Below are 14,357 nucleotides of genomic sequence, written 5' to 3'. Positions count from 1 at the left end.
GAATCTCTTGCAGATTTTGAGTATTGTGACTTTATATTATGTTTGTATGTTGAGACTAAGCATAAATATTTTAACAGAGTGAGTGCCACCCAGACACGTGTACTCAGATGACAGCAACTGAACAATGGATTTTTCTTTGTGCAGCTCATAAAACTCCAAAAGAGGTGAGAGTTTATTTTAAAATAATTAGAATGTGATTGAGTATAGCTTTATAATACAGATTCTTTACTTAAATACATGAGTAGTGAAATTTTATAAGTTGTAAGAAGTTAGGCATATCTTTAACTAGAACTGCTTATATTCAATTTAACAAATATTTATCAAGTACTTAAGAGGTTCAAACACAATGTTAGAACTAGGAATACACAAATAAAAATGATAGACTTTGCTCTGAAGGAACTTGCATTCTACCAATAATTCAAATTATTTTATTTACCCATACTAACAAAGTGTTTGTGTACTTCTTTTTAATTATATGAACCATGATCTAGATGAACTAGAGCCACGTTGGTAGTAACAGTTATAGATGAAGTAAAGTGATGATTAGTTCTCCTTTCTGTAAACTGTGTAATCGAAATAATCTTATAGGCTACTGGAAAAAAGTGACATGATGGATGAATCATAACTCATGATCTTTTCCTTTTGTAAGAATAGTGTGATTACTATTTGATATTTTATATAGTTATTAAATGTGAAAAACTCTTTTGAGTTTTGTAATATGAAATAGTTGGGGGTTTTTTTTCCATATGTTATATACATTGAAATCCTCCATATAACTGCTGAATTTTGCAATGAAGTCTTCAGAATCTTCATTCTTATTTGTAGGCATTGATAATTGTTCATTGTATCTTTTTTGGCAGGCAGATTTTGAGGGGTAAACTAAAACTGACAATTCTAGTCAGTCAGTCAATTATGCTGTTTGGCAGCTTTGAGAACCCTAAAGCAAGGGATTACCTTGTTCTACTTCTATAATGTTTGTTTTAAAGAGGGAAAAATTTTTTTCTAGAATACAATATTTGAAGCACTTATTTTATTGAATAGTTCTTATTACAAAGACTGATTTTTTTTTTTTTTTGAAGAATGCAGGAAAGTTTTATTTTACATTCTTGCTAGAATGAGTGCCTAGTAGACACATTTTTGAAACTCCAAAGGCAGCCTTTTATTTCCTCTTCTGAAGCATAAGTCCCTCACTTGATTATTCCCCATTAATTGGATGTTACTGAATTGTGTAATCACAACCTGAATTTCCACCCCTCATTAGTTAGTCCCTGCCCCCAAGGAGCTTACTTTGTAGTTGGAGGAAGATTATTGAAGAGGACTTAGGACCAGGAACAAAAGATTCAAAATGCTGATTTCTTTCATAGTGTTGATATTACAACTTTTGAATTGATGTTAAACCTAAAGAAAATAGAGATCCAAGTACCCAGGCCATATCTAGATAAACCTACTGGCAGCAGACATTTTCATTAAAATAGAACTAAAGGCTTTCATTGAGCTTTACTATGTAGTCACTTTGGGAGGGCAGTGATGGACAAAAAAATTAGAAACAAAACAAGGTTAGTATGTCCTCTGGTATTTAGAAAAGAGAAAACAATCCAAAGCTAGTTTAAGTGTCACTCTTGATAAATGGATGTGTTCAACTTGCTGAATATCCTAGAGGTGTCATGGCTAGTTTCTTTAATTCTTACCATAATATTATTTAGTAAAATGAGATCACTACTAAAAAGAGGTCTTGTAAACCACTAATCTATCAGTATTGTAACTCTGTTTGCTACCCTTCTGAATTGAAATGTATGGAAAATAAGTGAAAACGAATTCTCTGCAGTTACTATGTGGTAAAGGATAGTTATAAACAGTATGTGAAGAAACACTTAAAGATAGGAAGAGGAGCATCATTATATGTTGTAGAAGAAAGCAGGAGCTTTGGGGGTAACTTAATCATTCTGAAACAAAGTCATTAGTTGGATTCTGAGATGATCCAGAGGATCAAATGATGCTCAATTTACATACAGTGACTTCTTTACCCAAAGGATAGTTTTTATAGAAAAGAATGATAGTTTTATGAATTTAGTCATGTTCATGCTTATATAATCTATCATTATTGCATCAGTTTTAACTGTGAAGGATGATAGTATATTTGGGAGGTATATATATTATTTGAATAAATAGTGAGAATGATATTTTAGTAGGCATATGGAGATTAGATTTTTGAAGAAATTAACATTCCTTTGAATGTAAATATGATGTAAATATGCACATAAAGATAGCTGCTTATTGTGGTGCCATATCAGCATTGAAACAGCTGGTGATTTCCAAATAGCAGGTTTAAAAGCACATTTTTGCTTTAAAAATATTCTCTCCACTGGATAGAACCATAATTATCATTACTGTTAATTTTATCTGAGTTTCAGTCCTTTTCTTTGCATGCTTGGGTCTCTGCTTGATTCTATTTACTCTTGGTTTCATCCTATCTGCCCTCTAGAAGAGTGGAGAACCTTAAGATTATAGATCTAAGCTGGAAGTGAACTTAGAAGCTTTCTAATCCAATTTCCTCAATTTAGATATGAGGAAGTTGAGGCCAAAGATATTAAGTGTCCAAATAGGAAGTTTATTGATATTCAGACTTAGTTCTTGTGACTTCCAAGTTCAACACTTTTCCCTCATCATCTCTCCCAGATATTTATTTGACAGTAGCAAGGGTAAAAAAAAAAAAAAAAAAAAAAAAAAAAAACTAGGATAGTTTAGGTGTCAGTGTTCCTGATATGATGTGTACAAGAGAGAAGAGCTTCTTCAGTTGTAATATAAAGAATCTCTAGTCCTAGTCATACCCCATTAAAACCCACTAATGGCTGATGGGGTGAGGCAGGAAGTTTAATTCTAACAGATGGTTTCTAGAAAATAATGTGGTAACACTGAAAAGACTAAAAGTTAGGTTCTTGCTCTGGTGTATTTACTATGTGATCTTGGTTAAATCAAGATCTTGATTTCTCTCTGGGCCTTCTTTCTCTTCAGTGAAATGAAGAGATTGGATTAGATATAGATTTTTAAAAAATTTAATTTAGATATAGATTTAAAAAAATTTTAAAAAAGATGTTTAAAAATTCCTTAAAGGCTGGAATGTTAGGGTGGGGAGGAACAGGGAAAGAGTTTGTCTTGGAGAAGTCTAACATTAGCATATTAAAGTCTTGTTTACTAAAATGACTATTCGTTTGCATGTTCTGATTCTACCATCAAGAATTCAGCAGAATTTTATTTTGCATTCAGTGTTTGCTAAGTTCTATTTCTATCTGAATTATTGTAGCCTTTTTCTTTATTATTCTCTGTTCTTTGGATTAAGACAAGGCTTGACCTTTCGTTCTTGCTATATAAATATATATAATAATAGAGATAGAGATGTTTGGTGATATCATTTTATACTTTCTTTTTTTGTAGTGTCCTGCTATAGACTACACTAGGCACACACTTGATGGTGCTGCATGTCTTCTGAATAGCAATAAATATTTCCCTAGCAGGTAAAACTTTTAAATATGGTGCTATTTATCTCTTCTATTTTTTTTTTTCCATAAAACTTTTATATATTTTAATAAGTATCAGGTTGTTGCTACAATGCATTTTTTACTCAAATTATATTTCTGGTATAATGTGTTTTAAATTATTCAGGTTTTGAGATTAAATCTTTTGTTTAAACCGAATGAAATAATTACAACATAGAAGTGGTATGGGCAACATATATATGATTGACATACAGATGACCACCATACCCATGCTAAAGAAGAGGTTGATTATCATCTTGAGTTTACCTTTGTGGTTGCTGACTCTGCATTTAAAATTTTTGCTTATCTGTAGACTTATAAAGTCTGAGAAGTTCCATTTCTTTTCTAAGTGTAAAAGGATCATTAGGCATTGTATTTGTTTTCAATTAGTTGAATTTGGTAATGATTTTTAAAGCCTTAAATATAGAAAGCCAACAATCTGGAAATTCACTAAAAAGATACTTTCTTTACCTTTAGCTGAAATAAAAGAATAGTTCAGATTTTAAAAGTCATAAAAATGTAATTTTTTTCCTTTCAAGAAAGAATTAAGATGAAACTAATACTTTTTTATTGTTAATAATTACTGAGAGGACAAAATGTTAAAAGTTCTAAATGGAGTCCTAGTATATCATATTAACATCTTAAAACTTTTAACAATATTTTATAAGATTGAATTCTGAGTCTTAATAGTTAACTGAATGAAATAAAAAGATGATTTCTTGTTTCTCTATTTTGTAGAGTTAGCATAAAGGAGTCATCTGTAGCCAAACTAGGATCAGTATGCCGTAGAATTTACAGAATATTTTCACATGCTTATTTTCATCATCGGCAAATATTTGATGAATATGAGGTAAGTATGTTACTCTGTGTTGGTGATGGCTATTTTTATCAAATGGTGATAGTTTTGTGGTAGTGGTGGTATACATTTCTGTTGATTTTGTTTTTGAATTACAAATTAAAATTTTTTTTCTCCATTCCACAGAATGAAACATTTTTGTGTCATCGATTTACTAAATTTGTGATGAAATATAATTTGATGTCTAAGGATAACCTGATTGTACCAATTTTGGAAGAGGAAGTGCAGAATTCAGTGTCTGGGGAGAGTGAAGCATGATGGGAATCATACATAAAAATGTACTGAACACATAATTAACATTAATTATGTACTGTATATATCATTTTAGACACTTCAATCATGTATTCATATTATAGCTTCTTTGTTTAGTATAGTTTTGTATGCTGTGTGTTGCCTTTTAAAATGGGAAAGACTTTAAGTTATTCATGAGCTGTATATTCACCAGTGTGGCACTCATGGTTTTTAAATAAGATTAGTATTATCTGTTTATAATGCCTGTTAATAAAAAGAATTTACAATTCTGTAAAATTGCTGCTAAACAATCGTTGAATCACAATCCTCATCAAACAAATCTATCAGAAAAAGATGAGTGAGCTTTAGGTTTCACATAAGCCATTTACTAATGAAATAGCAACATTTTTCCTTAGTTTTTGTGTCCTAAATTTAGAATACTCTAAAAAATTCCACATAATACAATTCAGACTAAACTGTAGCTCTTTTTTAAAAAGTTGTTTCCATGGTCTCCTTATGAATTTTGACATATATCTATGAAGATTATGTGTATATCCAAATGTAAAAGCAAGTGCAGTGTTATTAATGCTATAATATTAACTTTACTTTGCTACACAAAGTATATTCTGGGCCAACATACTTGAAAGCTGTATGTTTTTCTAGATTTACCTTTCTGTAATAGTGGATTATAAGTTTTGCATACATCATGGTAATGATGCTAAGGCAAATAAATATTTCTCCCAATGAAACCCCTTTCTTTCCTACCTCTTTCCCTCAATCCCCTCACCAAAAAATATTTTTTGAGGCTACCATGAATTATTAGTGCAAAGGCTTATATGCTTATATGTATCTGTATTAATTGCCTACAGAGTATACCTCATATTAGCATTCATACTACACTACAGGAAAAATGTAATGACACACTTTTTCATTTATTTATGTTTGGCAGAATTATTTTAACTAAATATTTGAAAACCTTTAGTCTTAAAATAGTTTGGATATTTCTATGAGTAATATTAATCTTTTTATTCATTTAGACAATATTTAGATATGGATAGAAAAATATTGCCTTCTCCCCTTTCCAAAAAATCTCATATTTGAATTGTGTATGCATGTGAGATTATTTGCAATAATTCCCAGGATCCAGGAGTGCTACTTAATGTTGTTGCATTAGTGGACCTCTAAAATGAAATGCCTTAAGGATAGAACTTCACATTTGCTAATTTGAGTGGTGTAATTGAATATAATCTTTTAAAAAGTACTTGTCTTATTTTTATCATATTGTGTAGAAACATTATACAATAATGTAGGGTTTAAGAGAGTACAAACAATGAAGAAAATATCAAAAGACAGGTTTTTGGGCAGTTTTAAGTGCCCAGAAGAGAAAAAATATTTTTTGAGTGTAGAAGTTAGGGTTGTTTGGAAATACATTCATTTTTGTATTACCATTTCTTCCCAACTTGAGGCTGAACTTTGACTGTTATAAAATGTACAATGAGGAAATGTGGATAAGGTATAGAGAATGTTTATAATTTTTTTTCTTTTAAAATAGGCCTTTTATTCAGATGTATTTGACTGACAGTAGTATGTTCTACTAATTAAGACATTTTTCTATGAAAATATTTTGCCCCACCTCTAGTTCTATCTTTAAGGATATCTTATTACATATGTGATAAAAAGAAATTAGCTCTGAAATTTTACATTTCTTTTAATCTCACTGTAAACCAACTGAAGTAGTAAAATTGCTAAATTTGGGAAGGAAGAAGTACATTTCTAGTTAATACAGTGCAGCTGTTTACCTTAGCAAGGCATATCCCAATGAATTTCTGTGGCTTCATCTCTTGGTGACTAAGGCAGTGATTAGGAGAGGTGACCTACTAACATTTTTGCTTAGTATTTTCAATAGTATAGCTCACTGCACTGTAGAAATACCTAAAGGCATTTATTCCATCTTTCATATATGTTTGGAGTTGATCCTCAAAAAACCAAGTCCAAACAAAATCCTGCAACAGTTTGTCTTGCTTTTGTATTCATATTAACATCTCATTCATATATGTTGTATTGTAAAGTTTATTTATTACACTGTGTAACCTGCGTATAAAAGACCTAAGTGAAACAGTTCCTTTTTTTTTTCTTGATGTTTATTGGATCTATCTAAAAATGTACGTGTATTTATGAGTCCTTACTACAAGAGTTTAAAGAGCCTGGCAAACCCATCAATTTGTATAGTAAGTATTTTAAGAGGAAAATTTATGAACTTAAAGCCCTGTATGCTGGGAAATTGGGTTCCACTTTAAATTATGTTGTAAAGGTCAAGAGGTTAAAATTAAATTTCTCGCTTTCCATGCTGGCGTATTTGGCCTTGTGGCTCACTCTTCTCTTCATCTTTTGTCATGCATGGGACAGTAGATTTTTCTTATAATTCATGTTTCTATAAATGGCTTATTCTAGTTCTGTGCGGTATTTCTCCTTTTTCTTTTCTTTAAGGTATTGATTTTATGTGAGTGGTAGTTTCTCGGTTCTGTTCTATGAGATTTACCTAAATTTTGTTGTTTTTTTCAGTCATTTCTGATTCTTGGTGACTTCATTTGGGGTTTTCTTGGCAAGGGGAATATTTTGCCATTTCCATTCCCAATTCATTTTATAGATGAGGAAATGAGGCAAACAGGGTTAAGTGACTTGCCCAGAACATACAGCTAGTAAATGTCTAAAGTCAGATTTGAATTTGTTTTCTTAACTCCAAGCCCAGCACTCTTATCTTCTGAGCCACCTAAATTCTACCCTAAATTCGGTAGAAACAAATGAAACACTGATGGTAAGGATTTATTTTACCTTTGGTTAATTAAGTTTTTGGTTGGTTTGTTTTTTTTAAAGACAATATTGGTCTTACTGGTATTTTAACACACACAAGAACAGTTATTTTCAATTTTTTGGTGGGTTTAGTTAAGAACTAAATGATATTTAACTCTTTAAAAAAAAAAAAAAGTTAATCAGAAGCCATAACTTTTTGTAACTGACCTTGTTTTACCTTTATCCCCAAATATCTTCAAAGCAGTGGGCATAATTATAAGTTAGCATTTATTTGGTGGCTTTTCATAACCAGAATTTTGCAAATGATGGATTATTGAGATCTTTGATAATTGTGAATGGTCCATTGCTTGTTGGGATATTGAATTTTCTCCCTATGATAAGAGCTGCGTTTAAGTATATAAATTCCAGTTTTTAGAAATACTTAAGTTTCACAACTACTTGTTGCCACTGCAAGTTTATTTTATTTCTACATATAGTATAAGCTTTATGTTAGAAATATTAGAGTTTGCTTCCATTTTTAAATGAAGCTAATGGATAGATAATCTGAATGCAACTATATTTGTTTCATTACTGTTGACCAGTTCAGTGAATTTTCTGAAACATGTCAGTGAGAACATCAAATTAATTAACTGAAGAGTTACATGAATCAGTGTCTTGGTTATATTATAAACATAGTATTACCAATTAAATCCACTAGGTGGTATTCACTCCACAAAGTGGAAATTAATTTTTAAAATTTAGAGAAGGGTTCTTTCTGTACTTGGAACTATTTATCTTTTCTGCAGTGCTTTAAGTGTCTACTGTTTTTATTTCTCCCTTTCTTATGTACAATGTTTAGTTTCAAATACAAAAACAAATAATAGAGTTGGGTGAACAGAAGATGAAATTTTCATAAGTATCCTGAATTCACAAAAGAGTACACATGCTATAAGATATTAACACTATAATCTAAATTTCTGACCTTGGTTCTAAGATTTGTAAAAAATGTCCATTTTCAAAACCATTTCTGTTTTTAAAAACATAAAATATCATAAAATTTTACTCTTCCCTAAATTTCTTTTACAAATGGTAAGAACATGTTGTTTTTCCCATAAGCAATATTTTCCGATAGTTGCTGCTTCCCCCCCCTAAGATCAAGGATCATATAAGCAACTTTTACTATAACTCATAACTTTTGAAATATTATTTTCTTAATTAACATTTGTGTGATAGTAAGGGATTTTTTGGATTTAGCTTGTGGCCATTGTGTGAGATAATGATGGGACTTTTAAAATGGGAATGACTTGTTTATAGGAATGTTTATTATCCTTTAGCTATTGATTTAAAGGATTCTTTCTGTGTTGTGTTTGTTTTATAGTTTAGTAGTAATTACAGTTTAATAGGATTTGTAAGAATTTCTAAGGAAGGAAATTCACTTTTTCTTTGATTTTAGATGGCATGTATACGTTCTTTGGATTTTGAGGATAGATTGCTATTTTTACCTCCTTTTTTTATTCGTATTTATCTTGAAGTTATTATTTTCTTATAGGATTAAAAAATTAGCCTTTCTTTGATTTTGAAAAATATTACTCTTGGATTTGGTAATTTTGGGTTGTGGTGGTAATAAAACTAATTTGTAAACCACATCTTTATAGAAACATATGAAGTTTATAATAATGAATGCACATTGTGCCTAATAATCTTGTAGGTGTTGCACTGGGAATCCTACCTACCCAAGTCTTAAGGAGTTAGCATTAACCCCATGGTGGTACTGATTTCTTGAGCCATGGGAGTATCCTAGAGGCTGAAATGCTGCTGCCATCTTTTTCACCTTCTCTTTTTCCTGCTTGCTGTTTTTACATAGGGATTGCCCCTATTGCCTTCCTTCTGTCATGTCTGTACTTAACCTACTTCCTGTTCCAGTTAATAAAATGTCATTTCATTGGTGTAAGGAATTCCCATTTAGGAGACACCCTCTATTTGTACTAGTGCAGATGATTATTGTTCTGCAATTTACAATCTTAGTAAATCTCCAAGGCATGCAAGTTTAAAGAATTTGCTGAGTCACACAAGTATATGAAAAGCAGGACTTGAACTCAGGTCTTCTGTATTTCTAGACACTATTATTTACTCTTTTTGGTTCTGATACTGGTGATCAAGAATAGTTGATTATCTTGCTTTTTCTACATGGGTACCATTAATAAGATCATTATTAAATTCCCCCTTCTCATAGTTCCCACTCAACAATTCTACAGAATTCAAATTCTTCCCATAATTATCACTTAGCAAAGTATGTGATAATCTTTGTACCTTTCTTAAAAGATCCTCTCTGTTCTTGTCTTTGGATCCTTGAAATGGACCCTGCTAGGAAAATACTAACCACAGCACTTATTTTTATTTATTGTATATTATGCCCTTACTTATGGCTCCCCAAATCTTGCATGTGGTTTTCATACAGGGGATAGATTAAAACTTTAAGCATATGCCCTTGTTTTTCTCAACTGTAAAATAAGCAAATTAAATTAGATTTCATATGTCAAAGGATTTAGAGTTGGAAGAAAATAATAAAGATTTTCATAATTTTATAGCTAAGGAAACTATGACCCGGGGTATAACATTAAGTAGTAATATGTTCAAAGTAACAGGTAAGATACAGAGCCAGTATTTTAACTCAGGTCTTTTGAATCCAAATCTAGTACTCTCCTATATTATTACTCCCTTAGTTCCTTTCTAATTTCAACAATGTGATTCTATGATTGCTCTTTCTTGCACCATGTATTAAATTCCAAGAGGAATTTAATTAGTGTTAACCAAACAATAATTTGCAGATGGTGTCTTTCTGGGCATAATCTAGCTAACTGGTTCATTCACTGAACTTCAGAGGAAGATGGGGTAGAAACCAGCATCATAGTAGCTATAAAAGCATGTTGAAAATTAACTGCAGTTAGAATTTATCTCTTAAGGATTATTTAGAAGGTGCTGGGGGTGAAAAGATTCCAGTCAGTTTCTGGACTATAAAAGAAGTCTTTGATGACACAGTAATGTGAGTTTAAGGCTCTTTGTGTCCCCACCTGATTGCTATTTCTCTCCATATACTTATCCAATAATAACTTCCAAATGTAGCCAGTGCTTAACATTTAAGTTAATGATACACACACACACATACATGTTTGTAGATTATATAGGTTCCACAGAGAGCCCTATAAGGTTTACAAAACACTTCTCAAATTACCTTATAAAGTTGATAAGCTAGATGAGTATATTCTTATTTAGTGGAAATACCAAGGCTCAAAAAAGTAATTTACTTTAAGTCATATAGACAGTACAAGAGATGAACTGAGATTCAAACTAAAGTGTTTTGATTCCCAAGTTTAGTTTCCTTTCTCTTATAAGCTTTTTTAAAAATTGTGAATGTAATCTTTAAGAAACAAAGTACAACCAAAAAAGAGCATTATATATTAAACCACGAACTTTTGTTACATACAGTTTTTCAAAGTGTATATTAACTTTGACAGGAATTTTTTAAATCAAGTGTTCTTTCCACTGAATCATACTACTTCCCTTATATGGTAAAGTTGGAAGTTACTTTAAAAGACTATCTGGTCTTTTTTTAGTAACAGCTCACATTTAGCAGCTTACAACATGATTTTCTCAATATAAGCCAATAAGGTTAGTGCCCTTTAAGACCATTGCACTCTCTTATGGACATAAGGGGTATCATATCATGACATAATTTGGAGACCTTATTTTATAAATAGTTCAATGTAATTCTACTTTGTGGACCTTTAGCCATGATAATGTGTAAATGCAATAATGTCTTTTTACATTGGATGGCTAAGCTTTCTTTTTTTATTGAAAAATATTTTGGTATATTTTGATAGTAAGCAAATCAGGCAAGTTCCAATAAGTCATTAGTTAAGGAGCCACTGCCATAGCAAAACTTTCCCATTCACAATGGGGAAGAGAGCTGAAAGAATGTTCATAGGGCTTTAAAAAATATTCATTTGAAATAGCCCTACTCGTGGGAAGGAAATGAACTCCTGATATTGATTTGTCTTGAATTTTTCAGGTGTGTTATTTGAAATGTAGGTATGTTATTAGTAGAGACACCTCGAACTGGGTATAGTTTGAGGACATGTACTAACTACATAGCACACATAATACTAGTGATCACTATAAATGAGAGTTTTGTTAACTTATGTCCAGCTCTTATTTCATTTGGAGTTTTCATGGTAAAGATACTGGAGCAGTTTGCCATTTTCATTTTCGGCTCATTTTACATATGAGGAATTGAGGTAAACAGGGTTAAATATCTTTCACAGGGTCATATAACTAATAAGTGCCTGAGGCCAGATTTGAATACATGAAAAGGAGTCTTTCTGATTTCATGTCCACTGTGCTGTCTACGTGCCCAATGAGAGAATTATTTCTACACAATTGTTCCTCAAAATTCCAATTCTCAAAATATCCATACTTTAATTAGCCAGACTTGACAATGCTTGCTGGGAGTATAACATTTACAGATTATCTATGAATTTTTTTAGCCATTGGAAAATATTTACTACAGATGTGCTATAATGTAGTACATTAAATAGTAGTAATGTTCGTTGATTTCCAAAGACCCTAATTTACTCCCACGGAGTAGTTTATTCCTTATGATCTGATTATAAACATTCTTTTCCTGCCTTAAAATTCTAAATGAAAAATAGACCGGCTCTAAATTTCCAACCTGCATTTACTTGCCATTAGCCAGTTTATAAGGATGCCAGAATCTTCACAATACATTGATTCTTTATCAGAGCTTCCTCAGTAGATTCATATTAACCTGATAGAATCCCCTTGAGTGGGATCAAACATGTTTTTTTAAACTAGTGCTTAATATTGTAGTTGTCATCATTTGGTACTTCCCTTCTGCTCTCATGTCTCAGGAGAAACATTGAGTAGTGTAGATGAAAAGCATAAAGGGCTGAAATTGTCATGCTCAAAATTATGCAGAAAACATTTTTTAGGAGGTTGAAAAATGAATTTTTAAAAATAAAAAGTATTTCAAAGGAATTTGGGAAATTTGGTTAAATCGATACTTCAGGGTTTTTCTGGCCTCTAAGGAAACTTGTGACTGAAGTGAACTAAAATTTAATCTGCAAGATTATTCCAGATTGAACAGCATTTGAGGGATGTGTGATTTTTCTCATCATGGGTACTATTTACTGAGACAATTTGTAACCCACTCCACACTTTGATAGATTGTCTTTGTGAATTGCTATAGCTAAAGTAATTCATCACCTAGTAATCAACCTGTCTATGAGTTCCTTCATATGTGTCTTCAGATGCTTGACACATGCTTTGCATTTTGGTATGTATGATTTGGCAGAATTTGACTAGCCCCAGTATTTTTGTGTCTCTTAACCATGATGCATCAGAGAAGCACTTTAGTGAAGGAAATGGAACAATGTCAAAAACATGAAGGGATTAAGAGCTGTAAGAGATCTTCGAGAGATAATTAAGTTTAAACCTCTCATGTTAAAGATGAGGATACCGGACCAGACACCTTAAATGAGTTATGCAATGTCACACAAGATATTAAGTAGCATATTTAAGGTCATAAAATAGAAAAAAAAATTAAATTCCTTTCAAAGGCATTATTAAACACATCCTTATAGTGTATGTTATTTTATGTAGTGTTGTTAGTATCCCTTAAAGCAAGTCTTTGCTTGGATAAAATCATATTTCATATGCCTTGTCAGGAAAGATGAATGAGACTAGCATTTTTTAAATGACCCTTTAAGGTTTGAAAAGTGTTTTACAAATAAGTTTATCCTCACACAAAATTTGGGAGGTAGATTCTATTATCATGTCCATTTTACAGATGAACAACTTGAGGCAACACAAGTTAGTGGCTTGCCGAAGATTACATAGTATAAGTCTGAGGCTGGATTTGAATTTAGGTCTTTTTGATTCAGTTTCTAACAATCTGCCAGTTTCTTCTACCTTGGTAAGGAAGAAAACTCTTTTAACAAATTGATATAGTCAAGCAAAAAAAAATTTCTATATTGACTTTGTCCTAAATGAAATGTCAATCTCATTTTGCATATATTTGGTCCATTATTTTTTGTTGGAACTGGTTTAATATTCTTTATCACCAGTCCTTTAGAATCAGGCTTATTGCATTGATCAAAGTTCTTAAGTCTTTCAAAGTCTTACAGTCTTACAATATTATGTAACAGTTACTCTGTTGTTCACTCTGCATGGGTTCATATATAAATCTTCCCAGGTTTCTCTCAAAGTGTTCTCTTCCTCATTACTTACAGCAAAATAATATTCCATTTAATATACCACAATTTATTTAGTATTTGAATTCATATAGCACCTTTTCCTCTCTAATTTCTTTGGGGGCATAAACATCTAGTAATAATTTGACATAATAATATGGTTTACTGACTTTTGGGACATTGTTCCACTTGCTTTCTAGAGTAGTTTTCCAGAATGGCAATATCAGTTCACAGCTTCAAAAACAGTGTATTAATAGATCTATTTTCCCATGGTCCCTCCAACATACCTTTTCTTTTTTTTTTTTTTTTTTTTTTTTTTTTGTCAACTTTACCAATCTGATGGGCATGAAGTGGAATTGCAATAAAATATTTTGAACCAAAAAAAAAAAATGTAAAACTTGGAAAATTTTGTATGAACTGATGAAGAGTGAAGTGAGCAGTGCTAGGGAACAATTTACCCATTGACTACAATAATAAAAGAAAATGATTTTGAAAAACTTCAGAATTCTAATGAATGCAGCAATGAATTTTGACTTGGGAAGTCTGCTTCCCAATTATCAGCAATGAGATTCTGAACTAGAGATGTGAAAATTACTATTGCTTTATCACATTTATTACATTATATAAGAAAAGGTCCTCTAGGAAGGAAAATAAGTTGCTGGAAATTGACAATGACAA

General features: G+C 31.4%; 1 protein-coding gene across 1 annotated transcript in view; it reads left to right on the top strand.

Annotated features, from left to right (window-relative positions):
• The window catches only part of HSPE1 (heat shock protein family E (Hsp10) member 1), a 50,519-nt gene extending 43,781 nt beyond the window's left edge, over nt 1–6,738 (top strand). Inside the window, exons 5-8 of the mRNA XM_074302784.1 lie at nt 78–164; nt 3,433–3,512; nt 4,272–4,383; nt 4,516–6,738. Of these exons, the coding sequence (XP_074158885.1) occupies nt 78–164; nt 3,433–3,512; nt 4,272–4,383; nt 4,516–4,647 (411 nt within the window). The 3' untranslated portion in view covers nt 4,648–6,738. The remainder of the gene's footprint in view (nt 1–77; nt 165–3,432; nt 3,513–4,271; nt 4,384–4,515) is intronic.
• The last annotated feature ends 7,619 nt before the right edge of the window (nt 6,739–14,357 follow it).

Source organism: Sminthopsis crassicaudata, chromosome 3, assembly GCF_048593235.1.
Source record: "Sminthopsis crassicaudata isolate SCR6 chromosome 3, ASM4859323v1, whole genome shotgun sequence".
In the NCBI taxonomy this organism is placed as follows: domain Eukaryota; kingdom Metazoa; phylum Chordata; class Mammalia; order Dasyuromorphia; family Dasyuridae; genus Sminthopsis; species Sminthopsis crassicaudata.
The sequence above is the reverse complement of the archived record's forward strand: the minus strand, read 5'-3'. Positions and strand labels throughout refer to the sequence as shown.